Source organism: Lineus longissimus, chromosome 9 (assembly GCF_910592395.1).
Source record: "Lineus longissimus chromosome 9, tnLinLong1.2, whole genome shotgun sequence".
Classification (NCBI taxonomy): domain Eukaryota; kingdom Metazoa; phylum Nemertea; class Pilidiophora; order Heteronemertea; family Lineidae; genus Lineus; species Lineus longissimus.
Genome location: NC_088316.1, coordinates 2,466,411 through 2,493,649, shown reverse-complemented (window position 1 = coordinate 2,493,649; position 27,239 = coordinate 2,466,411). Strand labels below are relative to the sequence as shown.

General features: G+C 39.3%; 1 protein-coding gene across 1 annotated transcript in view; it reads left to right on the top strand.

Annotated features, from left to right (window-relative positions):
- The window catches only part of LOC135493246 (FRAS1-related extracellular matrix protein 2-like), a 49,989-nt gene that overhangs the window by 4,143 nt on the left and 18,607 nt on the right, over positions 1–27,239 (top strand). The window contains exons 2-6 of the mRNA XM_064780382.1: positions 23,595–23,684; positions 24,621–24,767; positions 25,161–25,244; positions 25,885–26,037; positions 26,131–26,256. Of these exons, the coding sequence (XP_064636452.1) occupies positions 23,595–23,684; positions 24,621–24,767; positions 25,161–25,244; positions 25,885–26,037; positions 26,131–26,256 (600 nt within the window). The remainder of the gene's footprint in view (positions 1–23,594; positions 23,685–24,620; positions 24,768–25,160; positions 25,245–25,884; positions 26,038–26,130; positions 26,257–27,239) is intronic.

Below are 27,239 nucleotides of genomic sequence, written 5' to 3'. Positions count from 1 at the left end.
TGATCTGATTTGGTTTTGATTTGGTGGGTGGCAAAATGATCTGTCTAATAATTGTAATTTTTGAATTATCACAACGGTGTTCTCTTACCATAGGCATGTTGTGTATTGAGGCCTATGCAATTTCTAGTAATGACAAAATGTATTTTGGTGTATGATCACAATGATTGGTCTACATGTTTTTACTATTGTAGCCTACTTGGCGATTTGGGGTAATTGAATAACCAGTACTGAAGGAAGATAGGTTTGTTTATGGGTATCTGGTAACTCGAGATTCTGGAGTCTCCACCTTACATCAACAATCATCTAATTGATTTTTATACGCTTTGATAGACCCTGAATAGAAGTGAAATCCGTGTCAAAAACTCACCCGTAAAATGGGGTAAAAATTGGTCCTTGGGGGTAAAATTGCCCACCACCCAAATCTTATTAGGCCAAGCTACATGTATGATAAGTTTAGTTGACTGTGTTTTAGTTTGATACAGTTGAAATAGAGGTAGGGAGGTATAAGATACTTGATAATCACATTGGCTACTTTCGATATGTTAGATAGTGATGATGATGGTGACTTTAAAATGAAGAATGTTAGTACACCGGCTGAAGTATATCTTGTATTGAAAACTTGAAACATACTCTGCTTGCACAGTGTATGTAAGCCCACCCTGCATCATAAACTCAAAGCGCTTGCACATTAGCTGTAAATATTGCCAGAAATGGGATAGGCTAATTACTCAGAAATGGGTTAACTAATTAAGGTAGTTAACCATGGGTTGTTTTGACTCAAGCCATGACCTTTAGTCCAAGTTAATTCTCAGTGCAAATGGTCATTTACCATTCGATACCGGCCTTGTTATGAAGACCACCAATTTGGTGGAGATCATTTCAGTGACCGCTGACCATCTCAGTGGTGTAGTCCGATAGAGAATCCAGCCACTTCCACCCATTATACATCTCATTTGAAGAAGGTCTCCTTCAGTCAACTGGCATTTGCCCATTTTTCTTCGAGGTTATCCTGGGTGGTTGCGACGGCCAGGGGAAGGGGTGGTCTGCCAGGGACATGTTACCAAAATGACCTACTCTTGTGAACACACTATGCCTTATTTGAAGTAGGCCTAATGAGTTTTTGCTTATACTTAAAACATGACTGCTTATATATCTTAAAATGGCAAGCATGAGCAGTTTTTGGCACATCTAGTATATAAACCTGAATGAGAGACAGTCAGACTAATTTCTAGTTTTGTTCATCATGTTTGTAGGAGCCAATCATATAATAATTGTTGGTATTTTATGCGAAGGACACCACCGCAATGTTTGTAAACCATTTCTATAAAACATACATTGTACATCATGGTATTATATTTCTTTCTTGACCTAATTATTTGAAAATTGTCGCATACCCTTATTCATCATGTAGCAAGAACCTTCGTTTTATGAGAATATGCCCAAAAAATTCATTGTTCACTCCACTCCAAAGTGATGTCGTAAGTACAGTAGAACCTCTCTACTAAGGACACCCTTGGGACTGACAAGTGTTGTCCTTACTAGAGAGGTGTCCTGATTAGAGAGGTCAAATTGAATGGAAAGAACCAATTTGGGACCAAAACTAGTGTCCTTAATAGAGAGGTGTCCGCTAAGGGAGGTTCTACTGTATTTTCATGTATAAAGTGTCAACGTAACCTCTGCCCTTTTGCAAAATTATTGTCGAACCTGTATTGTAAAAACATTCCAAAAAGTTAATGATCCTTGACAATTTTTAGCACTAAAATTGCAGGATACACCATTGTCTAGAAACACGCCCTCCTACCATGTTCAGACCAAATTTAGCGAGAAAAACAGATAAGTTCACCGGATGGCCTGTGGGTTGTCCTTTGTTAATGAATGACTTGATAATTATCTGGAAAATTATCTATTGCTTTCTCTTCTTTCCACTCGAAATCATGGCTACTTCAAACATCAAACAAAGACCTACAATTACATGTGAATCCTGCACAAATACAAAAGATGATTATAGCACCGAACCACGTTCCGAAATTAGTATTTACTACCCTACTTTATTTTGCTATCTGTTTCAAAGCAGCATGTAATGTAATTATTTCCCTCAACTATTCTAAAGCTTATCATATCTACCTAATAAGTCCCTTTTAATCAAGTTTGTGTGTCTATTTTTACCAAATATGTGTCCAATTGCTTGTGAAATCCTAAGGCCTACATCAAAAGATTTCAAACTTTAAAAAAACAGAATAAAATCTCAACAATAATCAGTGTTTTAATTGACTGCTGGTTTAAAAAGCTGAAGGTACCTGATGTGGCATCGAGTACAAAACCTTGGAATGTGTTGCATTGACTGTCTAGACGAAAACGACAAAAATGTTTTTAGAGGGCACAAAAAAGCTGTCGGTCAGCATCCTAATAGCTCCTCCCCATTTCGATGTTCTTGGATGATGTTGTAACCGGGTGCAATGTACTCATTAGATAATCATTAGAATGTTTAAGGTTCCTGCTGAGGTGATAATGAGATCTGTCCAAAACCTAAAAAATGTTTTCCCTAATGAGCACGGGATGGCCCCAGTGGTCAACACCGGTCACAATATCCCTTGATTTCAATCAGCCTCTTTGTTGTAGAAGTGATGTCGCGTGGGGTATTTTCCCTGCAGGCGTTCTCGCTGGACCACCTGTATCGTCACACAGGGACTCCCACCATCAGGACCATTGTCCCTTTGAGAAAGTTTCAAGATAAGGGTGGTCCCCGGTTGAGATTTTGCTTTGAGATATCACTGATATGGATCCGCGGTTTAGATTTCACTTTGAGATTTCACTGATATGGATCTCTATGATTCTATGCACAAGCAATAAATCCATCAGACAATTTGATTAATCCTTCCTCAAATAATGGGATGAACCATTTGAGCTAATGGATACCATCTTCAACAAGCATCTCCTCTTTATAACGTTTGTAGCTCATAGCTGCAACTCTTTGTAAAGATCAGATGGGATAGTAGGAATTATACTTTATACTGGCTGGTTGAGAATCATGTTGAAGAAATCACATCCGGATGTTGGATTTCACACGAAATCGTAACAAACTCGTCTCAAAGTTGTATACATTTAAAAAAATATTTTTAGTTGTACAATCTATGAATAACATGGCTATCCAGTTGAGTTAAAGATGTTGTCTTATCTATGGAGGTATCTTTTTATGGTGGAAACCAGAAACATTAACACTGCTTGCACAGTGTATGCCAATTTTACAGTCAGATGCAGTATAACAATCACTGCTTCTTATTTCTTTCTTATTTAAGGTCAGGTCTTTATAATCACATTAAGAAGAGAAACAAAAATCAACCTCTCATGCTCTCTGAGATAAAGAAACATTGCAGATGGACATTTGATAGTGTCTCTTTAATAGCATAATTACACCTCAATTGGGTCGCAATTAAAAAGTGTGTCTAGGTATTTTTATGACCCTGACCTATGTTATTCATTGCATGAAACTCTTTTCGTGTCATTATGCGAGGCTTGCTGTACCTCAAGTGTAAAATACAGATATGAGTTCACAAGATTACCATTTGTTCTATTTTGAGAGTTCAATGTTTCACCTTGGTTTATTGGCCTTGTCAATCTTCACACCAGACCTGGTGAAGAGGAGGGAGTTGTTTGATATCTGACTATATACTCAGAACTTAGAAAGGCATCAAATCAGTTTTCAAGACTAGATTTTAGCACCTAACCAGACAGTCACTTTGACCGTATTGTATAAGTTTTATGTTAAGTTGCATACCTTTTCGTAACTTTCAGGCCTTAGCTAGAATGTGTCCTGGTTGGGTGTATTCTTGGGTAACTTTACAGGCATAAGCTTGAAATCTTCGAAGTTCTATCCTGTTTATAAAGAATTGCAATCACCCATACGTGTTTAGGATTTCCTGGGCTTGATTTTCCCCAAAGGTATAATGGGTTTGCCATCTTGTTGTTTCAAGCCCAGGTCCTGTTAAATAGAAAGCCTTGGCAAGTAAAAATAAAGCGTCAAAGCATTCTGTAACCATTTCCTGAAGTAGAAAATGTTTTGCTTGCAAAATCAATGAGCATGCAAGTCCTTTCCATGTGTACCCAAATGCATGTACCTTTGGGTAAACTATCCCCTACTTGAGGACAGGGCTAATGAAGAACACAAAGGACACTTCAAACCAAAGTCAACAAGATTTTAAGAGCAAGCCTGCTCAATTCCCATGTCCATGACAGAAAGTTTACCATGCGGTATTTCGTAATTTGCATAAGATCAACCCTAGATTGGCTAAACATTCAATATCTTGTCATTCAGGTTGAGCCAGAGCATTGTCTCAGGAAATGACTTGCATCAACATTTGTTAAGTCACCTCATATTGTTTTCTGACTTGACATAACTGTTTACCTGGAGATTTTGGTCACCATGGTCAAGGTTAGGATATCCCCCTCTTAACCCTTTGTTTCCTAATCTACTTGGAAAACACTTAAATGACTTCTGAATCCCTGACAAGAGGAAGGACATTTGTTTAAGTTGTGACTTTAGGTCGCTTAACTCTCACTAATCTGTTCAAAACCTTGGAGTTTTCTACATATTTTCTCAGCACTGCTGCCCTGCTTAAGAAAGGCAACACCAAGTTGCCCCTGACTGTCAGGGTACTGCTGCCCTGCTAAAGAAAAGCAACACCCAGTTGCCCCTGACTGTCAGGGAACTGCTGCCCTGCTAAAGAAAAGCAACACCCAGTTGCCCCTGACTGTGAGGGATGACATGCAGCAGGCTTTGGCCATTTTGGTACACATACTCCAAAATGTTTTCAAGTATGAAGTTCCCTTGAAAAGGCTTAGCCAGTTTCTTTACCCTGGGGCCTCCTTCAAATGTGTCAATGGAACAGGAATCTGAAGTGTTTGCCTGACCAGTAGAAAGCAAAGAGTGGATGAACATTTTTTCATCATTGTGTTACTACCACTTGACTTCAAAAGTCTAAAGCAGTTTTTACTTCAGCTAAACCAGTTTAGTTGAAGATCACCTTCTTGGTTCTTGTGTGGTGGAACATGTTTTTTATGAAAGGATTTCCCTCGCCATGATTGAACTGAAAGCTAATATTTTGCAAAGGAAACTGCTTTTTGGGGACATGGTACCACCTGGCACACAGTAACAAAACACAAGCTAAGTGATCAGACCAAAAGGCTACTATAAGAAACTGGCCCATGTTGGGATGAACCCTGGTCTTTCATATGGCTTAAAAATTGTTTGCTGAAGTTGCACAGTGGTAGATCTGAGCCTTTTCTAGTTCTGGATGCCTAAATGCAACTGAATTCTTGTGTTAAATCGCGGATTGAAATAGAAACACAAGTTCTAGTCTAGTCATGGGGATCAACAGACCTGCTTTTTCTTCAAACATGAGAATAATTGTAAAATGTCCGCAACCGGATTTGAATCTTTCTACAAGAAATTCTAAATCTTTTGAAACACCTTGAAAGATTGAAGTCATTCAAGTTTATGATTTGAAACTCTCACGAATGTTGACAAACTTGACTTTATTTGAAGACCATGGCTAGTTCAATATTATGTCTGTGTCATGTTTCCCTGCTCTCAAATCTCTGGCAATCGAAAAGAAGAAGGTCTGTATGTCAATGGCTGAGCAGATAATTTGAAAATTATCTATTGGCCACTACAAGGCCTCCGACATTGACCAATATACGGTTCAAAGGCCCTCAACTGAATGCAAGCCTTTGAAACAAGAATTGCAATTTGTGTGCTTTGCTGGAATTGAAGATCTGTGTTGAATTTCTCTTATTATCCTGCTAATTTTACCAGGACATGGCAATTATTTCACCTATGTACCGAATAGGCCTAATAATTTCCTGGTGTGTAAGTGTCCTGCTTGTGGGTCTGAGCAATTTGCATGCCAAAATTAACCTTTAATGGTAAATTCATGTCTGCATTTTTGGCTTGAAGAAGCTTTCAGTGATTCAGTCATCCTTAAGCAATAGGGTCATTCACATGCTCCTCAACTTGCTTGCAAGAAACGATGACACTGCAAAAAGAACCTTGATTGGTTGAGGCTGTTTAGCTTGGCCTCTCATCGTATTTTTACAGATGAAACCATTACATTTCTGACAGGAGGGCTTGCAAAAGGGGAAAGCAGGCTGCACTATTGAACATCCTAATTTCTTATTGGGTTCCTGAGGATTCTGTGCTTTCTAGATTACTTGAAAATCTGCATGGCTCTAAATACCCCAAGAGCAGAAGCGTGCATGCATGTCCGCCTGGTAGTGTCAGCCTAATTGGCTCAACTGTGGTCTACAAGGTCTGAGAGGGGAGATCCTATTGTGATTCACTCCACACACAATGAGGTGAAAAGTTGAAGTACGTCTATCGAAAACGGATTTCAATTCAGATTTACTCGTTTGTAATTTGATAGCACAATAAACATTGAAGAGCTCTTTTATCTTGATGAAAAAGAAGTTGTTTGCACTTGTTGCGTCATGCGGAAGGGTCAGGAAGGTCTGCATGGTTGTTGCGTCAGGCGGAAGGGTCTAGATCATCACACGAGGGCACAAAAAGGGTCTTCCAATTATCTCATCAGATATCACTGAAGATGGAATGCCATTCATGAATCTCTTCCTGAAGGTGCCCAATGGGGTTTGCTGTTTCTGCTGTTTGTCCTTCACGACAATGGCATACCAGAGTTGGTGGCTATCACAGCATTTGAAGAGTTTAGATGCAAAAGCTACTATCCCCTTCAGGCCATTTGAATGCACTGAAGTAACTTTTTAATGGTTTTATTTTGCATTTCGTAGGCCCACATGATTTTTGGTGGGATATTGTGCTAGTTTATGTTGCGAACTGGAGTACAAATAGCTTCACTTTACCATATAATCAACTTTTTTGAATGGCATTTAGTGTCAATTAAATCTGTACTCTTCATACTCCCAACTCTGTTACTTGTACCAGAGGCCTTGGACTAGGGCCTTAGACTCGGGGGACCTTCCACATTTAGTGCATGGAGTAAACTCTAATGCTTAATCAGAGTCTCACCCCCATTGAAAGACTGGTAATATCAGACCAATATCATTTTAAGCTTTATCCGCCAAAGCTTAGTATCTGTCATTGAATTAAATTGATATCAAATACAGATTAGTGTATTTCGACATTGCGAATTAATAAGTTTAGAATTTCATTAAGTTAAGCCTAAAAGTTAAGTTTAATAATCTGTTATTGCACAGTGTGACGCAATGTATACTCAAGCTATACGAGATAAGCAAATATTGAATTCGAGGGGGTGGTCATTTCATAAGTATTTAGAATTCCATATTTGATCTTGACCGACTGACTAAACTAGAGTGATACAAGTCTTATGCTGTGTTACAGGCCTTTAATTATCGTGTGTTACAGCCTGTTAATGACCTTATTTCAGGTCAACTGTTTGGTGCTCCTTAAAGGGGGAGCTGTTCGTATTTGGTGATCAAGGCCAAGGGCAAATAAGGTGTTTTGCCCTCCCCATGACAAAAGGCTAGCTATAGGCCTAAAAATGACAGAATAAAAGTCAGAAATCTGCTCCTAAACATGTTATGACTTTGATAAATACACTTTAGGTGATGGCGTTGACCACTTGACCCCCTGCCCTGCTCTCGAGATCTTAATGAGACACCTCCAATCAGTCTAACCTGTTGAAAATGTACAAATATCACCTTGATAAGTGTCTTTTAATTGAGAGGTAATTCATTTTGTCTGACTGATCATAGGGGGAACCACTTCCATTCTCAACCTCCTCCCATGATTACAAGACACCTCCCTGCACCTCTTCTGAATACCTAGTGTGAATGCCAATAGAGACTAGTTAACAGGTCTGTCATGTGTAAAATAATGGTCATTACCTTAAAAGTGTGGATGTATTTCAGAACCCAAAATGTATTTGTGACCCGCTCTCCCAAAACTAGGCGCTTGTCGCATCTGAACTTGACAGGTTGATACGGACTTGTTGTTCATTTCCCTATTGTAGACCTTTTGTGAAATGTGACCAAATCAGTTTGTAATAGATTTCACAAAAGGTCTACAATAGGGAAATGAACAACAAGTCCGTATCAACCTGTCGAGTTCAGATGCGACAAGCGCCTAGTTTTGGTAGAGCGAGTCACATTTGATGACCCCCTGCTTGATTTAACCCTTTATTTTTATGAGGCGTGGAACGTGAACATAAATAAGGGACTGCCATATCTCGAAACATGGCCTGACTGACTCTCAATGCCCATATATTGTAACTACAAGTATTTTGAGGAAGGCTGAAAGACATTGTCACAACATGGGAGGGACACCACATTTCAGTGCAACCAGGCATATTGGACCCATTGGGACATTTGTTTTATTCTGTACTATTTATAAGGGTCAAAAAGCACATTGTTCTTTATGAGTACTGCTAGTAAAAGAAGCATGTTTATATTTGCATATTCTGTCAAAGGGGTGGGCTCCCTACTTTGAAGTCGCAAAGCGTTTGCTGTCCTGAATGGTCACACACACATAACCAGTGAACAGTTCCAAATATCTCCTGCAGACTTGAAAAAAAACGTGAAAAAAAGCAACTTGTTCCAGGTGTATAGCTGTTGAGACAAGACTACTAATGAATATTCATAGGTTGGAGGGTCAAGGCCTATCTATTAGACGAGTGCATGTTTTTTACTCTCAAGTACATATTTGGAGAGGTATTGAAAAAATATTTGCTGTGGCAAGTCTACAGATATAAAGAAATTATTTGATGAAAAAATTAATTTCGAATTTTGCTAATTGGGTAATAGGGGGCGTGTTTTGAGTTTTTTCTGCCAGTTGGCTGAAAAGAGTGGAAATATCAAAGTCTGTCTAATTTGTCGATTAAAAAAATATTTCCGTGGTCAATCACCAATTTAAATCACACCAGTTACTCGCAAGACTAACCCGTATATCATATCCGAAGTTCAGTTTCACTACTTGACGCATTCTTTGATGCGTCGCGGTCAAACATTGACAATTTAACTGCTAAAAGGTTTAAAAAATCAATTGTGGTCTTGTCTCCGTTCTCGAACCAAAACAGGGAAGGGCCATTGCCTGTAGGCATGCACTTAGGCTCTGCTGCTAAAAGACCAAATCTTAGGTGAAAAGGTGTTATAAGAATTATAAGGGGGAAATTGGGCTGAAAATCTTGCTTAAACAGAACAACATAACCTTACACAGTACACTTTATTAGCTTTGTCCACTTCTGTTGACTTCAAAGTAACTTTTTATAATACTTTTGAAAACTTTTTATGGGATTGCGTGATGAGGTGTGGAGTTGAAAATGGATCACTAATTGGGGTTCTACAAAAAGTTAAAGTAAGCAATTTAGAAATAACATTTATGATATCATTATTAAAACCCCTTAAATAAGTGGATTTAAAAATAGGAAGTTTAACTTGGTTCTATAAACGATTGTGATTTTGTGTTAAAATTTGTTTTCTTGGACTTGCCCGGAATTTCTTGGCATATTTTGGTTTTGATGTTTCTGTGGTTGAGATATTAGTGCGGGTGGCAAACTGAAAACAAACCTCGGAGTTCAGTGGCCAAACAAAGGTTGCCCAGGACCTACAATTTCATATTTGCCCAAGCAATTTCTCACCTGACCATTGATTAAAAGGATTAAATCTCATTGTATTGGCTTTTAATCAGGAAATGTAAATTCTTATAGAGCGCTTTGAACTGTGCAACTAGACTGTCCCAAAGCGCTTAAGAACTTCTCTTCTTGTCTTTTGTTAACAATACATGCCTCGAATGCTGTGCAGTATATCGTGTACACGCCATATTTTCACCTCAAGTCCGTCCAATGGCACAGGAGGGATCCCGTCTCCTCCATAATATAATGGTGGTCAAGTACATGCAAACAATGCCGTGAACCCTTGGACCGTCATTTCCACGCAAGACTGCACCCGAACAAATCAGGTCATAGATACTTGATTTTGAGAAGTGGATATCATTGTCTGAGGTATGAGACTGCTAGCTAGTCTCATATCATTATCTTGTGTCATGACAGTTGTGGCAGTTGTATTACTCCTGTGTAACTCAGACATGATCATTCGACTGACCACTTAAAGACCTTGTACATCAATGAAGGTGCCGAGATGTAATGGGATCTGCAAATCACTTTGCCTTGCCTTGCCCTTTGAATTGGTCTACAGAGACTCACTGAAGCGACCTGGTGCACACGGTATACGGTAAAAAAGGTACAGGAAAAAAAGGTACGGAAATAAAGGTACAGGAAATAAAAGTACAGGAAATAAAAGTACTGGAAGTAAAGGTACCGGAAAAAAAGGTACCGGAAAAAAAGGTACACAAAATGGCATAAATAGGTAAAAAAGTACCGTTACACAATTGTTTTTCAGAATATTATTCTCTTCAACTGGTTCAGACTCGGCCTATGTCTTAATCTTTTCTTGCCCATTTTTCTTCTTCTGTGACTAAGGTGGTGCCTTAAAAACAGATGCTGCTTCTTATGAGAGCACTGCTTTGTACCATTTAGTGGTTGGATATATTGCCTCAAGGTTAGGTCTCCATCCAAATGGCCCAGTTGACTGATTGGTAGCAATGACAACAACGCTATCCAAACAGAGATAATTACAAAAAGTATCTAGATCACTAATTATGCCAATTATATGCCCTTGTTAACCTCATTAATCATACAGATGGACCTGAGGGTAAATATAGAGTTTGCACGAAATACTTATGTCACGACATTTTTGCAACAAATTTTGTCAAATTTCCTTTTTTTTTCTTCCCTTGTACCTTATGACAACCCTAGCATGGGTCCCAAGGTACACACGTTAAGGCCCTTTAAAATTAATTGGAAATGACTGGAAGGAGCCATAAATTACCTACTTAGTCTTAAATGCTGAAGATCTATATGCCAATTGTTTCCACCCTAAAGTCATGCTTATTGAAGAGCTTTAGAAGATCCTTTATCCCTAGAATAAGGGCCTTAATTACTTTGCTACCCTTACCAAGATGAGATTACAAGATTTTATATTGTTTGTGGTGGTGTGTTGGAAAATAAGTCTTTCATTAAAACTTCTTGATTACTACCCTCCATGTAAATATGTAATTTGTTAATTAGCTCAAAGGACAAGAATTAAATTACATGAACTTGGGCTGAGTTGGTCAATTCTAGAATGCCATCCTGGTCTTCGCTGTGTTATCCTTGTTCAAAATTTCCAATATATCAGACAGGGAAGTATCCCCTTGCATAATTGTCCATGAGGTATTGGCACTTGCCCACCAATTCAGTTCAAAGCTTTAGCTGGTCTACCTTTAGACGGTGTATTCCTGTTTCGCCTATTCCTGTTCCGCCTATTCCTGTTCCGCCTATTCCTGTTTCGCCTATTCCTGTTTCGCCTATTCAAATGTATTGCTAACCTCCCCACAGACGTAGGAATATGAATCGTCCCTTACTATAGTGTTAAAGGCTATCATTAAGAATAAAGTCTGAAATAATGGATTTAGCGACATGTCAATTATTTCAGTATTATTCGGAATAACTTTGGAAAATTATACATAGCTTACATCGGCTTATGTTTTAGCTTATTTTAAAAGGCAAGAAATAAAATAGTAAGAAAATTTTACCCTTTCATCAGATTTGAGAAAGGTTTCCCCATAAAATGGACATGCATCCCTAAGGTTCCCCCTGGGAGAGTCGATTTATTGTAGGGGTACTGGAAAGTAGGCGAAACAGGAATAGGCGAAACAGGAATAGGCGAAACAGGAATTTTGTAGGCGAAACAGGAATAGGCGAAACAGGAATAGGCGAAACAGGCATAAACCCTTTAGACTTCTACCAAAATACCCCTTTTTGATTCCAACCCTTATCGCCAACTTGATCAACATTGTCAAAATTAAAGGACGATCCCTTGCCACCACATGAGGATATCCATAAAAAAAATTACCAACTCCACAAATTAGGCCCTATCCTCAGTGACCCCTTGGGTCCACTCAATAAACCTAAGTTGAGAAATTACATTATGGAGTCAAAAATGTGCCCAATTAAAAAGTCAAGTTCATTGTCCAAGGCCGGCATATACAGGAAAACACTAAATCAAACCACACTATTTCAGATCATTAAAGGTCATTATCTTCAATTAGTATTGTTAGAAGTGCCCTAAAATGACACTTGCATATCTTAAAGTGACTTAAAGATGTGTTTCTTCACAGGACATGGTCATGTGGAATCTTATCTCTGCCCTTGGAGGAATCTTCTTCTGTGGGGGTCCTTCCAAGTTTTCTGTTGACAAAATTTGAGCCAATGGAATGTTGTTGCTGGTCCTAGTTTTCTTGTTCCCTCAGTTGGGGTTCCTGCGAAAAATTGTTATGTCCTGTTTTCTTTGGTGTGGCCAGTCTATGGTCTTTTTGTGCACTTGTCAACCTTCTCCTGACAGGTCGTACTCCTGAGGAGCAGCTCATTTGGTACTGAAAAGTTTCAGGATAGACTTGGATTAAAGTGTACAGTTGGTTGATAACCTCCCAGGGGAGAGGGGGGGGGTCAGTCCCGATGACATGTGTAGAGTATCCTTGTACCAGAAAATGTGTGACGGGGGTGTTTCTTTTGGACAGCAAGGCGCGTTACCGACGCATTAGACCCCCATCTTTCAGTCAAGCCCGGTAAAGCCCAGGAGCATATCCCAGGCCGGGCATATATACCTCTTAAGGTAACCCACTGACACCCATCTGAGGTGTCTTCTTTTCAACATACCAAACTTCAGCCATATTCAATTTCCAATTGCATTTTCCATCAGTTTTGTTTGATGCCTTTGATTTTGGTAAAACTTTATTGTCAGACTCAAACTGGACTGTGAGCTTTTGCAAATCCCATATCAGGCATACCTTCTGTTCACAATCTCTATGTAAAGACCTAATCATGCTTTTGAAAGTTTTGAAACCAATTGAATTCCAACAAAGCGATTTTTCAGTCCTCCAAACCTAAGGACGCCTCCTAATCCTTGACAGTTTGCCTGCGAGACAAGACTCAGTGCAAGTACAAAGTCTATTGAGGTTGTCCACTCTGGTGTAGATGTGTTTGTTTGGTAGCTTTTCTGTTAATTCCATTTTAAATAGAGCCCTGATCCAGGGAATCTATTTGATTAGAGGTGCACTAAATCTAAGTCAGTCTTCAGCAAGTGTGATGCATGTGCAATACAGTCCCAATCACAATTGACATCCCTTAAATCATGTCAGTGGTGTGCCATGTCAATATACGCGTAACCTTTGCGAAGCATAGAGCAACTGACACAAAGCATAAAGGAAGTCAATTGTGACTTGGACTGTACAAAAATAGAAGTTGTATCAAAAATATCAAACCAGCGGAATCAGTTTAACCTGCAGACTGGAGATATTTTTGTTGCCCATCACTGTGATAATAATTGGTGGTCATAGCGATAAAATGTCTTGTTTGCGGGGTGCTTGAACCAAGGAATCCACACTCAAATTAACATGTAGTAAATCTCTTGCACAAATTCCAAAAATTGTCAAATAAACAAATTAACTCCAAAGCAATGTGCAGTTCCCACCCATAAATCGATGGTCCTCAAATATTATTCCACCACTCTTTAACTTATTCATTCACTATGTAAACCAGTTAAGGCTCCATTTGGTTTACTCTTGTTTAAAATCCAACTTCTAGGTGGAGTAAATCCAGAAACACAAGTTTTATGTACACATTAGCTCTCTAAAAAGGACATCTAGAAAGGCTTCTACATTTTATTGGTGTTTTCAGAGACTAATCGGAAGACTTTATAGTTTGTGTAACATTTCCAATGTGTTTTCATAGGATTTCTCTCCATTCAAAACAACCCCATTGTAAAGTTGGAAAAAGAATCCTCATTACAAAAAATTCCTCTCTGAGCTTATGTTTCGGTCCAGTGTGGCTTCTATTCCGGGTGAAGGGAGTACACCAGCTAACCTCTCTGAAAACCTGGTACGTCCTTGAGTTCTTGTTTAACCCTACCCAGTCACTGCGGTTGTGTAGCAGCTGAGTGGAACACCAAGCTACCTCTGGTCAACCCATGACATCAACTGGCCTCTAGTAACTCTGCAACAGTCGGTTGTTACATCATCTTGACCCTCAAGTTCTCAACTGTGTTTCCTATATGGACCTCGCCAGTAAAGGTCTATGACATAAGAACTCATCATCCCTGAAGTAAGAATCTCGAAAGGTTGTCTAAGTCGTAATAATCCCAATGTAAGCGTTGTCAACTTCTTACCCAATATCACCAGATTGACACCTAACTTTACTTATTTTTCGAAGTTAGGGGATTAGAAGGTCCTTTGGGATGTTTGTCCACAAATGTAGAACATTTTTCAAGTCATGTATAAGGCCTAAACTTTGCATTATCGATTATAGATTACTAAGCTATCCTTGGCATCATGTAACACACAAGACACCTTCTTGACTTCTTCAATTGGTCAAGAAAGCAACTTGTTGTTTTTTTGTTGGTTCAGGAGGTGTTTTGTGGCCTTGCTTAAAGGCCCTGTCATGTCCAACAACGACACAGACTGCCTTGAACGAAGTCCTTACAGCTTTTTGGCTAAGAATATTTGGAATTCTTCCCAACTTTGAATGATTGAAAATCGATCGCCCAGTCTAAAGCTCTTATCCTTGTCCATTATTTCTAGGGGGTCTTGACATCTCTCTGCCAACAATTAGGTTTGGTCTCTGAGAGCACTTTAGACCCCTTCAAGGGGCAAAACCTGTTATTTCATTTACAAAAATAGAAAGTGTACCAAATGTAAGATTTCTTTTGAAACTTCTTTGACTTATACTCCTCAATCAATTGCAAAAACTTGTGGCAGTCTGTTAGAGATTTTCTACCAATCTTGCATTTGAACACCAAGATAATATGTAATGTGTTTATTGGAGGTGTTTCATTTTCTGTTTAGACAATCTCGATATCGATAACTTTATGCATAACTGGTGTCTTACGCTTTTATTCTCGACTTTAATGCGCCGTCTTCAAGTTGTCTGAAGTGGTATCACACTTGATTAAGCTCGAGTCATTCCAATTTAAATCAGGCATGAGATATTTGATCTATTAAACCTAAAAATAAATCGAGAATGTTGGCAGTCTTTTGTAAAGTGTTCCCCTTGGCTGTTCCCATTTGGTAACTAGGGGTATTTTTACCCAATGACCCTACTTACATCCATTGGTTGTCTGTTTTAATCCCTGTGGCCCAAATAGAAAGCATGTCCTATATAAAAGTACTAATAGTCTTTGGCCCTGTCTTGGCCGGTATTGGGGAAACAACTACATATCGTTAATCAGTCGCTCTTTGCAATATCTTTTCCAATTTCCTTGGAAGCCAACTGAATCAGCGGTGAATAGAAATAGATCAGAGGCATGTTATGTCAGACAGAAAATTAGGTTTGGAATATCAGCCCACAGAGGTAGATAGAATATGTTTCACTTTTGAAGCGGCTGTGCTGTGTTGCAGGCAAAGGAATCTTACCAGTGCCAAAAATGAACTGTTATTTAACAAATACCACAGAATCATGATAGTGATTGATTATCTGGTTGGTTACAATACATTATCTTGAAAGGAGTTCTGTACCGGTAGTGTGCCATCGGCTGGTGTCCTCTAAACTCCTCAACAGATTTATGACTGAAAACCCATGGTTTTTACCAGGCCCGTTCAAAACTCCCTGTTTTAAAGTGTTTCGTGACAGGTTTCCTTTAATTCTCTGACCCCCTGTGCAAGGGATAGCAGTCCTAGGGCTGATAGTCCGTGTAACAATAGCCCGCATTGCTAAATGTTTTGGTTAGGGTTAGCGGTACAATAGATCATGCTGCTTAATTGATCAAATACAATGCTACCGGACTATGACTCCAGGGGGACTATATCCGCTGTCACACCCCCAACAACTGCTGAGTTTCTTCACACTCTGTGAGAAACTGCTCTTGATGTCTTATTGTTGTTTGCATGGTCCCACCAAAAAAAAATATCATAAAATGTCCTCTGCTTGTTTCTGTGCACTTTAAACCATTAACAGTGTGCATTTGCAAGGAATCCCTTCCAAGGCAACCCAAATAACTGTTCACACCTCTTACAAAAACAAACAGGTCCTGGGGCCTACTGATCAGCAAACGTTCCTCCCACAACCAGCACTGTAACAACTGGCTTCAAGGAAATCTTACTTTCAAAAATGCGCTTGTTCCATTTGTAAAGTCAAAAGTCATCCAATGAAAATAACTTGTATTCTTCTCCAAATCTTTGGCAAAGTTTGAATCCCCACAAAATGTTTAAACAGGGAGGGGATCCAGGAAAAAGCCAGTTAGGATATCAAATATTTGACAGCCTTGTGTTGGCTAATATGTTTGCAATCATTATCATACCATTATGATGGCCTTCTCTACTACTTAGAAAACAATGGTGTTTATTCATGACTAATGTGGTAAATTTCCAACCCATTCTTTGACACTGATCTGGTTTGCCCATAAGATTTGTGATATTTACACTCAAATATTCTTTGAAACTGTCAAAATCCTGTTCCTGATGTCAAGGAAAGGAGTGTTCTAAATGGTCTGGTCTTGTTGTTTTTGTCTAAGGCTGCCACAGGGTCAAGGCAGTGCACTGTGTTGTAGAGCTAGTATAATACAGTATAAAAGTCATCTTTGGTCAACAAAACCTGTCTCCTTGTGAAAGGTTCCAAGGAAGGAATCAACGTTTCAGGTATTATGGGTTGAAAATGATTCTTTTTGGCAAATAATGGATGCTCTCGAGATGGGCCAGCACATTTTGCAATCTAATGGGAACTAGAAGGTTGAACAGCAGCACGAATCTACACTGCAAAACAGCTTATCAAAAAAGGAAAAAGAATCAGTCTACGTTTTGAACACCAATAATAGCTAATAGCCGGGCAGGTAAAACTAGCCTGTGTTAGCACCCCAGTTAGCGAAACATGAACCAGGAGTGTAAGTGAGGCGTGCAGTCAACATGTTAGCGATGTTGGCGATTTTAAAATGTGTGGAACACACAGTTAAAGCTATGATTCATACTCGACCAGGTTTGCTACGCATCTCAATCATCTCGTTATCTTCGAACACAGGTATCAATCACTTTGGCCATTTCTTGGAGTACACTTCAATTATGAACTCGCCTGTTAGAATCTGTGTTATCTTGTACCCTTGAGCAAAGCACTATCTTCTCGTCGGGTTGCATGGTGGCAGATATTTTAGTCTGGTGGTAGATGTTGAAACTTTGCTCTAATCGTCCCGAAACATACACTTTTGATTGCTCAAGCTGTAGTAACAATCTATTGAATGATGCAACTAGGTTGTATACATACTGCGTGTTTGCTAGAATCGTACATGCAAAGAGGAATGTTACTTTGACGACTACAGTAAGCTACAATGGCCATGAAGTCAAGTGATATTGTACTGTCCGTGTTATTTGATCCTTACTTCCAACAATTTAACCTTTCCTAGGCCCTTTAACATTCAGGTCCTGGTCGAAACTTATTTTCCTATCCTAATTCTTGTGCTAGCAAAACTTACTCTTCCAGAAGCCCTGGGGCTGTTTTCCTTCTTACAACCAAGGACTATTGTAAGGTCGCTGACTGCACCGGGCCTATTTAATTCCAAGTCCTGTTGTTTTAGCAAGACTTTCCTTGGCCCTAACTTGAAGTGGGTGTCCAAGGTTGAGCAACAGAACCTGATCTCAACAATGAAAATCTTCAGTTGGCAATATTATTGTTTTACCTACTTTAGACTTATTTCAAGTGGTACTGGGGTTTCAGTAAATAATTTACATACTTGGGCAAATTTTCTTTCTGAAAGCTTCTAGTTCTAATACTCGATCTACTGTATTTTGTTGTGATAGCCTGAGGTTTCTGTTACTTTTGTGTCAAGTTTAATCTTTGCTTTAACCCATTCATGGCAGGTTCCTCTATGAAAAAGTAAAAATTTTCTTGCTTTGTCCAAAAGTGCCAATTTGCCATCAACTAGACCTAAGTGTCTACCATGACCATTATTTACCATTCCCTGTTCAAAATTGTACATTTTGATCAATTTAACCTGCAATTAACACGGCATTTAAATTGGAGGATTTTACTGTAATTTGGCGGTCGGATAGACTGAAGTGTCTCATCCACCCCTGTCTATTGAAAACCTTTAATAGCATATTCCGCCTTATGATTAGGCTTTTGACAATGTTTGATGATCAATTTCAAGGTTTGTCACAGATATTGATTAGACCATAATTACAATACGGCATTTCCACTGTGCAATGTTTTCTGTAATTTACGGCCCTTAAATAGAAAAGGGGCGTCTGAACAATTTTAAACACCGCTAAGATAGATAAGTAATGGTCAGTAAAACTCTGAACCCATAATCAGCATTTGAAAGTATTTTGATGTTGTCTGGTTTCGACACCCCCAAATTCCTGTTTTTGTTGTTCGAGGAGCCAGGAGTGGCAGGACCCCTGCTGTCTTAAGCTGAGTGGAAATATGCCAATTTTACCCCTGATATGGCATTTCTCATCTATCAATGCCTATAATTGAAAAAAGTAGACACTTATTTTACGCACAAATTACACGATTTTGATACGCAATGATCACTGGATTGACATTGATAATACAATAAAATCTAATTATGAGCCATAGAACTGTCAAAATTTGAAAGATTTGAGGACCCATGATCATGTGATAATTCATAGTCGGCCTTTCTCTGTAGTCCTTACAGGTACTGTCTCAAGTTAGATGCATGATGAGTTGTACCTGACAATATTTTTGTACAATTTCGAAAATTGTTGCTGTGCATATGTATTTCGAATTTTGCTTGCAAATATTTCAGTACCACCTGTCATGCTGCTGTATGTTTCATTTGCTACACACAATCCATATTCCAATTAATTACGCATCTTTACCAAGTGGACTTGAGGGTTCTTTTCTCAATTGCGATCAAGTCCCCTTCAATGGAATTTCTCAAGAGGATTGCATGTTCTTTTATCCCTCTCCAGAAAACTTCAGGGTGCAAGGACCAGCGCCTTGACAAGTGGTTCAAGGGCCTGTAAATTAAAAGTGTCTTTGGGGAAATCCCTTAGTGTCCTGCAATACCCTCGAGTTTGTAAGTACTATAGCATATGCAAAGACTGTTCCAAGGACCTATAAAATGAGGGTTCTTCAGGTCTCCCTTTTGTCCCCTACTTGGATTATAAGCAGTTGTTAGGAATTTCCAAGAGAAGGTTCATTGTCCTCTGCTATGCCTCTTAAAAGTTTTTGATTTCAAAGAAGATGGATGGGTATGGCCATTTCTATAGGCTATGAAGCTGCATGACCCATCTTTGGCCCTTATGGTGTCGTCATGTGGCACCATATCAGCTAATCTGGCCCCCTGAACAAGTCTAGGTTTCAATCACAGACCCTTTGTTTCAGATCCATGGCACGCTTATCTGATTGAAAGTTTGTTGTTGATCAAAGGATGTGCATAGTTTATTGGCAAGGGTCATGGGAAAATATCTGAGAAAGCGGGCTGCGTCATATTATATGCTAAAACACAACCGAATGTGCTCCTGATATGAGACTAACTCTTCCAAAGTGTTATCAAGTTCATTCTGGCATTCTGTTCATGGTCATTTGTTTATGAGATCATAGGAAGCTGAGAATGGGTGGACAGAGGCCACAACCTTTCGTGAAATCTTCCCTGGAAGTTATTGGGTCACCTAAGATGTAAAAGCATAACTTCACAGTTTTATTGAGAAATGAATGGGGAAAAACAAGTATGACTGATGTTCTCTTGAAGGAGAAGATAAAATTCAAGTATAAAGTACATGTGAATCGAGGTTTCCACAGGTGTTTTCTATAGATATCTTCTAATGTTGTTTTTGAATCTACTGCTGAAGTTAACCGTCGGCTGACTTATACCATTTCACAGCCCAAAGGCTGCTATGCCTACTACAAGTTTTTTCATCAGTCTCTGGTGTAGGAAACATCTTCCAGAGGTGAAATGATTCGATTTTTAATATCGTGAACCAGTTGAGACTGGAATGTTGATTTCCTAATTATGAGAGGGAAGGTATGTTCCAAAAGGCCAATGAGTGTGAATGTTGTCAGCTTGGTTTCAAGAAACCTTCATTGTCTTAGTGGCTGTGGCTGTCATGGCCTATGCTGGTGACAAATAGCTGTGTAGCAGACAGATAGGCTCGTAACTTCCCTACCATGCTATTTTCTTTAACTTAGCAGCTAAACTCTGGGAAAGGCTGAGAGCTTCATGCAAATGTAGTGGTGGCATCATTCCTACTAGCCCAGGCTAGAGGGAAATTCCCTTTAGCTCAGTCGGTAGAGTGATGGTCTTATAAGCAAGAGGTCCCGGGTTCAATCCCCGGTTGGACCTTGATGTTTTTCCTCTGTAACACAAATCTTAAAATAACTGTCCCCAATTGCCCTTTCTTCACTTTGACTTAGTCAAAAGCTAAGTCTTTATTTTGACTTTTAGTCCACTTTTCTTTGATCTTAACTTCTGTCATTCTGTGTCAAAATCAACATTTTCCCATTTTTATCAAAACACGAGGACTTTGACAGCAAATTTCAGTAGGATTGAGTCCGAGTTGATTTGAGGGTATTAGGAAGACAGTCTCCTATCTTGATTAGGTCTTTCTTTAAATGTGTTTTTGAATTGTTCCTAGTCCTTTTCTAAGCCATAGTTGTCAGTGATATGACTTTAAAAATATTTCTCTAGAAAGTTCCTTTTATCTTTGATTGTTTGCATAGTAAATTCTATTCATTAAATGAAGGTCTTTATCTGAGATTAGTAAAAATAGATCAGGAGTTTGTTTTGAAGTTCAGATCTAATTGAAAAGGCTAATAAGTGTACAAACGATGGTCTCCCTTGGAAGGGCAAATGAGTGCTCATGTGGGAGTCAGCTGATCCCACATGTATGACAATAAAAGCTAGTAAAATCCCAACTACATCTCGTCAACACTAACACAATGATTGCTTCTAAAAGTATGTGAACCAATTTAATGAAAAATGTTAAAAAACGCCAAAATAATTCTACTCATTTGCTGAAAGACATCTAAACTGAGCCACCCTCAAGCAGTAAATTAGTTAATTATTTGCCCACAAAGCGTAACCCTTAACTTTTGGTCTTAACTTCTTCAGATCCCCTTGAAAACTTTTCTAGATCTCTTGAGTACATTTTCATGGTCATTTGGAGTCTTTCTAAGGCAGCTTTTGCACTTGCTTAACCATTTAATTAAATTCGATCAAAACCACCTCTGGGAATGTCTAAAATTTTGGCCATATAGTTGAGGACTTCTAATGACCTAGGGTGATAAATCGTCATATTGTGTTTGGGCCAACTCTTCAAAAAAGGGTCGACATGTAGTTCGGACTTCTTGGCTATATTGTGGAAGGTATGATTTTCTCGGTAAGACTATGTTTTGGTGACAAAGTAAGGCAGTCATCACTAACCCTGTGAGCTATGAATAAATAGCATCAAACCTATCTTGATTTTTGCCGACTCAGCCAGATTTGTAAGGATCCCATGAGAATTTCACTTCTGCCTTAATCAGATAAGTAAAATAGCATCAAGTGCAACTTCTGCTCAATTAAACACACAAAGGGTTAATGAGTCCATTGTCACGTCATGTATTGTCCTCAAGATCGCTTTAACACCCGGGGTGGTGAATTTTCCACCATTTTATCTGACGCCGGAGGACTTAAAATTTGAATAAGCTTTTCCCCTCAGATAATCAAGGAATCTGAAAGTTTTAGTCCCAAAATGTGGCCAAGTTATTCTTTGAGCTAAAGCTTCACCCCAAGGAGTGTGCAAGGTGTTTAGGTTAAATCTTTGAGGGTTTTTTGTCTAAATCCTGTTTAATTCTTCCCTTGTGCCCTTCTTTCATCTCATGGCCTTGTCATTAGTGAGATAAATGCCCTTCTGTCACCAGGGGGTTAAGTAGGTTTGACACTCCTGTTTGTAAAGTGGCTTGCTTCACACCCAGCCCAGCCAAGCATATCCAGCAGACTGGGGTAGCACAAAATTTCGTGTCAGGGAAGTTGTGGGATCAATTCTCAACACTGACTCAAGATATCGAAGTAGTTTGTCTCGGGCATCGTTCAGGCCCACAAGAAGAATAGTAATATATACATGTATGTGATAATGTTACTTTTGACGGTTGTTGGCTGTTTGCGGGGCTACTAAACTCTTATTTCCGCGTGCCTGTGATCAAAGCTGAGTGACAGGTTATGCCAAGGGTAGATACCCAATAAATCCCTATGGAAAAAAACAAACAAAGAGAACAAACTTACTGGATGTCATTTTAAAATACCCTGTTCACACCTTCCCAGGCCATCCAATCTGAATGATCAGATTGCACCTCAATGATCCCCGTTAAAGTCTGGTAACCCACAAATACCTCAGATTTAGGCAATTTTCAAAGCAATTCTCAAACTATGTTACCCCTAAAAGGACCTTCAGAATGTCTCTGATTCATCTTGAAGCCAGACTAATTGCGGACATCATGGGGCGAGACTTTCAAATCTAAATTCTAATCTAAAAAAGTGTGGCGTGGTTGATCCATTAAGCATGAAGCATCGACCCAGGGTCCTGCTCTTCCTGTGGGCACAAGGTCAACTTTTTAATTTGGCAAATTCAACATAATGAAGTTCCTAAGCTTTTAGAAGTCAATTGCGAGGATTAAAGTTAATTCTTAAAAATACTTTCATTGCATTGATGAAATTGGGGATAAACTTTATCAAAAGATTTAATCTTTGATGTTTTTCTTCCGAATTTGGTCAGTGTTGGTGCAGTGCACTTGAATGAGGGGATTTCAATGGCTTGTGGATGGATTAGAAGTGATTTCTTTAGTAAATGACAGACTTGCAGCTGGCGAGCAGCCTCTCAAAGTATTTTCCCTAAGATTGGAATGTATCAAAGAAGATATGTAGGAACCAATTCCTAGAAAGACCGAAAACTAATATGACCCAGGTTTCTTTTCATTACAGATCTCTTCTTTTGAACTAACTGCCACTACCTCTAAAAAAACATGACATGATAATGAAAATTCTTTCCGTGAATTGAACCATTGGTGTTGGAGCCAATTTGAAGAACTGAGTGAGTCCATCAGCCATGACTTGTCACGACCGTGTGTCTTCCACAATACTGCTGCCTAATTTGGACACTTTGATTACGATATTATCTTTCAGCATCCAGGACACATCGAGGGCCTTCTTGAAGAAGGATGCGAAGGCAACTGTTCCTTGTATTCAACTAGGACCTTCTATCCACGATTAACCCTATGTGTCCCTGACACTTTCTTGTGATGTTATCACTTTCAGAACACATCAACAAGAGCTTCGATCAAGTACTTCTAGGAGAATGATCCTAATGCAACTATTGCTTCCTTGTAGGACCCACTCCCTCTACCACTAACACCATGTCCCTGACAGTTTCTTTATCATTCAAATTCCAGAACACATCGACAAGGGCCTCAATCAAGCACTTCTAGGAGAAGGATCCTAATGCAACTGTTGCTTCCTTGTAGGACCCACTCCCTCTACCACTGACACCATGTCCTTGACAGTTTCTTATGATAGTATCATTCAATTTCCAGAACACATCGACAAGGGCCTCATCAAGTACTTCTTGAAGAAAGATATCAATGCAACTGATGATTCCTTCACCTTCGATGTCACAGATAAGGGTAAGTGGTGGAGTTTTGAAATGTCCTTAAGGGCAGGATTTTATGATGGAAAACCAGATGCTTCCCAAAGTCCACAAAATTCAACTTTGAATCCCACCTTGGTTTTTCTGGCAGCTCTTTGAGGGAGCAAACTTTGGCCCTAATAGTAATAACCAGGATCTAATTATGTCATGTTCCCCCATTTATGGTGACACTTAATGAAAAAAAGTAATCCAACTTTAACGAACCGGCCAGTTTTGTCCCCACGGACTGTGAAGTTGCCAAAGGTCTGTCCACTTGAGACAGAGCGATGGTGTGAAGGTCACCCAGGGCTTTAAATGATTGATCTAGCTAATATTCATACCTTTGAAGTAGAGATGGGTACATTTTTATGGCCACTTGACTTTTGTGCATAGTAACAGAAAGTCATGGAATCCTTGTTAACTCATGAGTCAAAATCATCTCAAATCTCGTGTGCCTTTTCTCACCTTACTCCAGTTGATAAAACTATCTCCGATGCATTGGGAGGTTGTTTAGAATCTGTCTGGGTTCAGCAGTAGAGCATGGAGGCAGTGAGTCAGCAGCATCTGTTTACAAATCAGATAAAGTCCGCTCCATCTTAACATTTTCCAGCAGAATTCGGAAATACCTAGAATGCACCGTGCACTGATTTGTGCAGCCAAATTGAGTTGGTGTCAACTTTGAAACATTTGCAACTGAAACCAAATGGTTATGACTTTATCTCCTCTTTTTGACACCAGCTAATTGAGGTACCTTATCTTTGCGAGACAGTTTGTTATTCTGTCTTATATACCTTGCTATTTTCAGCGATATTTTGATTTTTCGAAATGAGAGAACGAAGGTCTGGATTCTGCAAGTTGATCGTCGTCGATATCAAGACAGAATTTCCACAAAACTAGTACTTGATCTAATCATCTTGTCATTATCGTCATTTAGGTGGCAATGTGTTGAGCAGCCAGACCTTCTCCCTCAGCTGGGCCATGATTTATTTCGACAAGGACTCGTACACCTTCGACGAGAGTGATAGTATCATTGAGGTTGTCCTCAGGAGACGAGGATCGCTCAGAGAGACCGCCTTCATCTGTAAGTTTACTCCCTTGAGTAGCATCCTGTGCTACAGTACATATTCAAACATATGAACTGCTAAAGAGTGGGACAGTTTGCTGTAACCATGCTTATTGAAAAACCTAGATTCCTTGTACCTTTTGCCCACCTGCATCCTATGTGACATTCCCAGTTCAGGTGATGAATGTGTCATTCCCAGTCCAGGTGATGACATATCTATGACTCCAGGGCCTAGGATGCAGATATTTCGACAGTCTAATGTGTAGATCACAGATGTAGTTGTCCCAAGAGTTCCTGGGGTAGTGATGTATGGTTGTAAATAGAAATATATTAGTAGTGGGATTAAAAAACCTGTCGCAAGACGAACGTCATTTCTTACACTTTCTAGCTTATTTTTTCTCTATACTTCAGCCATTGCCCCCACCGATGCAAGCACAGCTACAGAAGGAGAAGACTTTGGTGGCAGACTCGCAAAGCAAGTCCAATTCAACCCTGGTAAGCAAGTCATTCAAAAATATCTTTGGAGATCTATTCGAATCGTCGACAGTCCTAAGCAGAAGTGATGTATCTTTGGAAGCAAATCTTCAATTCTTGTGCTAGAAAATACATTGTATCACTTATTGTTCAGTGTGTTAACTTGTGAAACCCTTGGGTGTAATCAGTAACTGAAGTTTACCTATTTGTTGAATTATAACATATTTTTAACTTCTTAAAGTTAGCCACCTGATAGCCCACAGTACCCGAAGTTTACCTATTTGTTGAATTATAACATATTTTGAACTTCTTAAAGTTAGCCACCTGATAGCCCACAGTACCCGAAGTTTACCTTTTTGTTGAATTATAACATATTTTGAACTTCTTAAAGTTAGCCACCTGATAGCCCACAGTACCCGAAGTTTACCTTTTTGTTGAATTATAACATATTTTGAACTTCTTAAAGTTAGCCACCTGATAGCCCACAGTCCCCGAAGTTTACCTTTTTGTTGAATTATAACATATTTTGAACTTCTTAAAGTTAGCCACCTGATAGCCCACAGTACTCGAAGTTTACCTTTTTGTTGAATTATAACATATTTTGAACTTCTTAAAGTTAGCCACCTGATAGCCCACTAATCTTATTGAATTTGATCGACAGGTGAGAATGCCAAGACTTGGTCCATGCGACTCCTTGATGACGACAAGTATGAAGACTTGGAGACCATCGTTCTGGAGCTGTCTGAGCCTGTCGAAGCCCTCCTGGGCATGCCCAGTAAAACCACCCTCACCATCAAGGATGCTGCTAAGGATCGTAAGTTATAATTCCAAAATTTAACAGCAACTTCGATTTTATTCAAAAATCATCTTTGGAATTGTTTATACATCATGTCATTTTTCGTTTCAGAATCGCGTGTCTTCATCCCGGAGACTGGCTACAAGGTTGACGAGGATGCCGGTACAATTAAGATCCCGATCAAAAGGACAGGCGACCTCTCCGATGAGTTCATGGTCATCTGCTTCACGGAATCAGGTAAGTGTCACTCAATCAATCAATTAAGGGTCCAATCAATTGATTTTAGGCCAGGACACATCAATTTGATGTTCGTTTAGCAAATCTTTTCATCCTCTTGAAGGTGACACCAAAAAATACTGCCAATTGCCATTCCTGATGTTGGGTTGGTAAAATCTTATATAATATGAGGGGAATATGTTTTTTCCTATGCTAGGAGGAACCCAAAAAATGGCCAGGGTTTTTGGGATAGACACCAATGTTTAAGGGAGATTTTAGAAAGGGCAGGGGTTTGCCAACATGCCTGTGGGGTTTCCCTTTTCCCCTTTTCCAAGGATCATAGCAACAAATAGAGCTAGTCTCAAAAAGTTCTTGGATCAATTGATTACCCTATTATAACTGATCGATTGTGGCATGGAATGTCTTGGAGAACTGATGAAATCGTGACTGAAAATCTGTCAGTATTTCCAACCAACAAGACATTCCCTCACAACGTTTTTATCCCCACGCCTGTGTGTAGCTATCTCCACGGTGGTGCCTCACTTTCACCGCACTCTAGAACTGACGTAGATCAACACTTTACTTGGTTGTTTGCTATAAACTTAGAGATCACCAGCTTCAAGTCTTGTGACAGTGCGTTTCACTAGTTTAGCCTTTTGTGCAAACCCATACCAGATATATCACCATTCAACTGAAAAAACTGTTTATAACACCAATTTTCCATTACACCATCACTTATTATGTTAGTTGTTCACACTGTGTATCCACAATCTGAACAGCATTAACCCATTCCTTGCAAAAGCTATGCCCAGAAAGTCATGAAACACTATTATCTTCTAGATGAAGGGAAACGCTTTACAACAAATAGGTTAATGAATCTGTAGATCACTGTAGATGCAACCTCTGTGGACACTGAAGTCCACCCCTCAGGTGATGGCCTACTCTGTGCGCACACCAAACCACACTTTAGGTACTGCTGTGTGCTCTTATCCACATCTCAAACT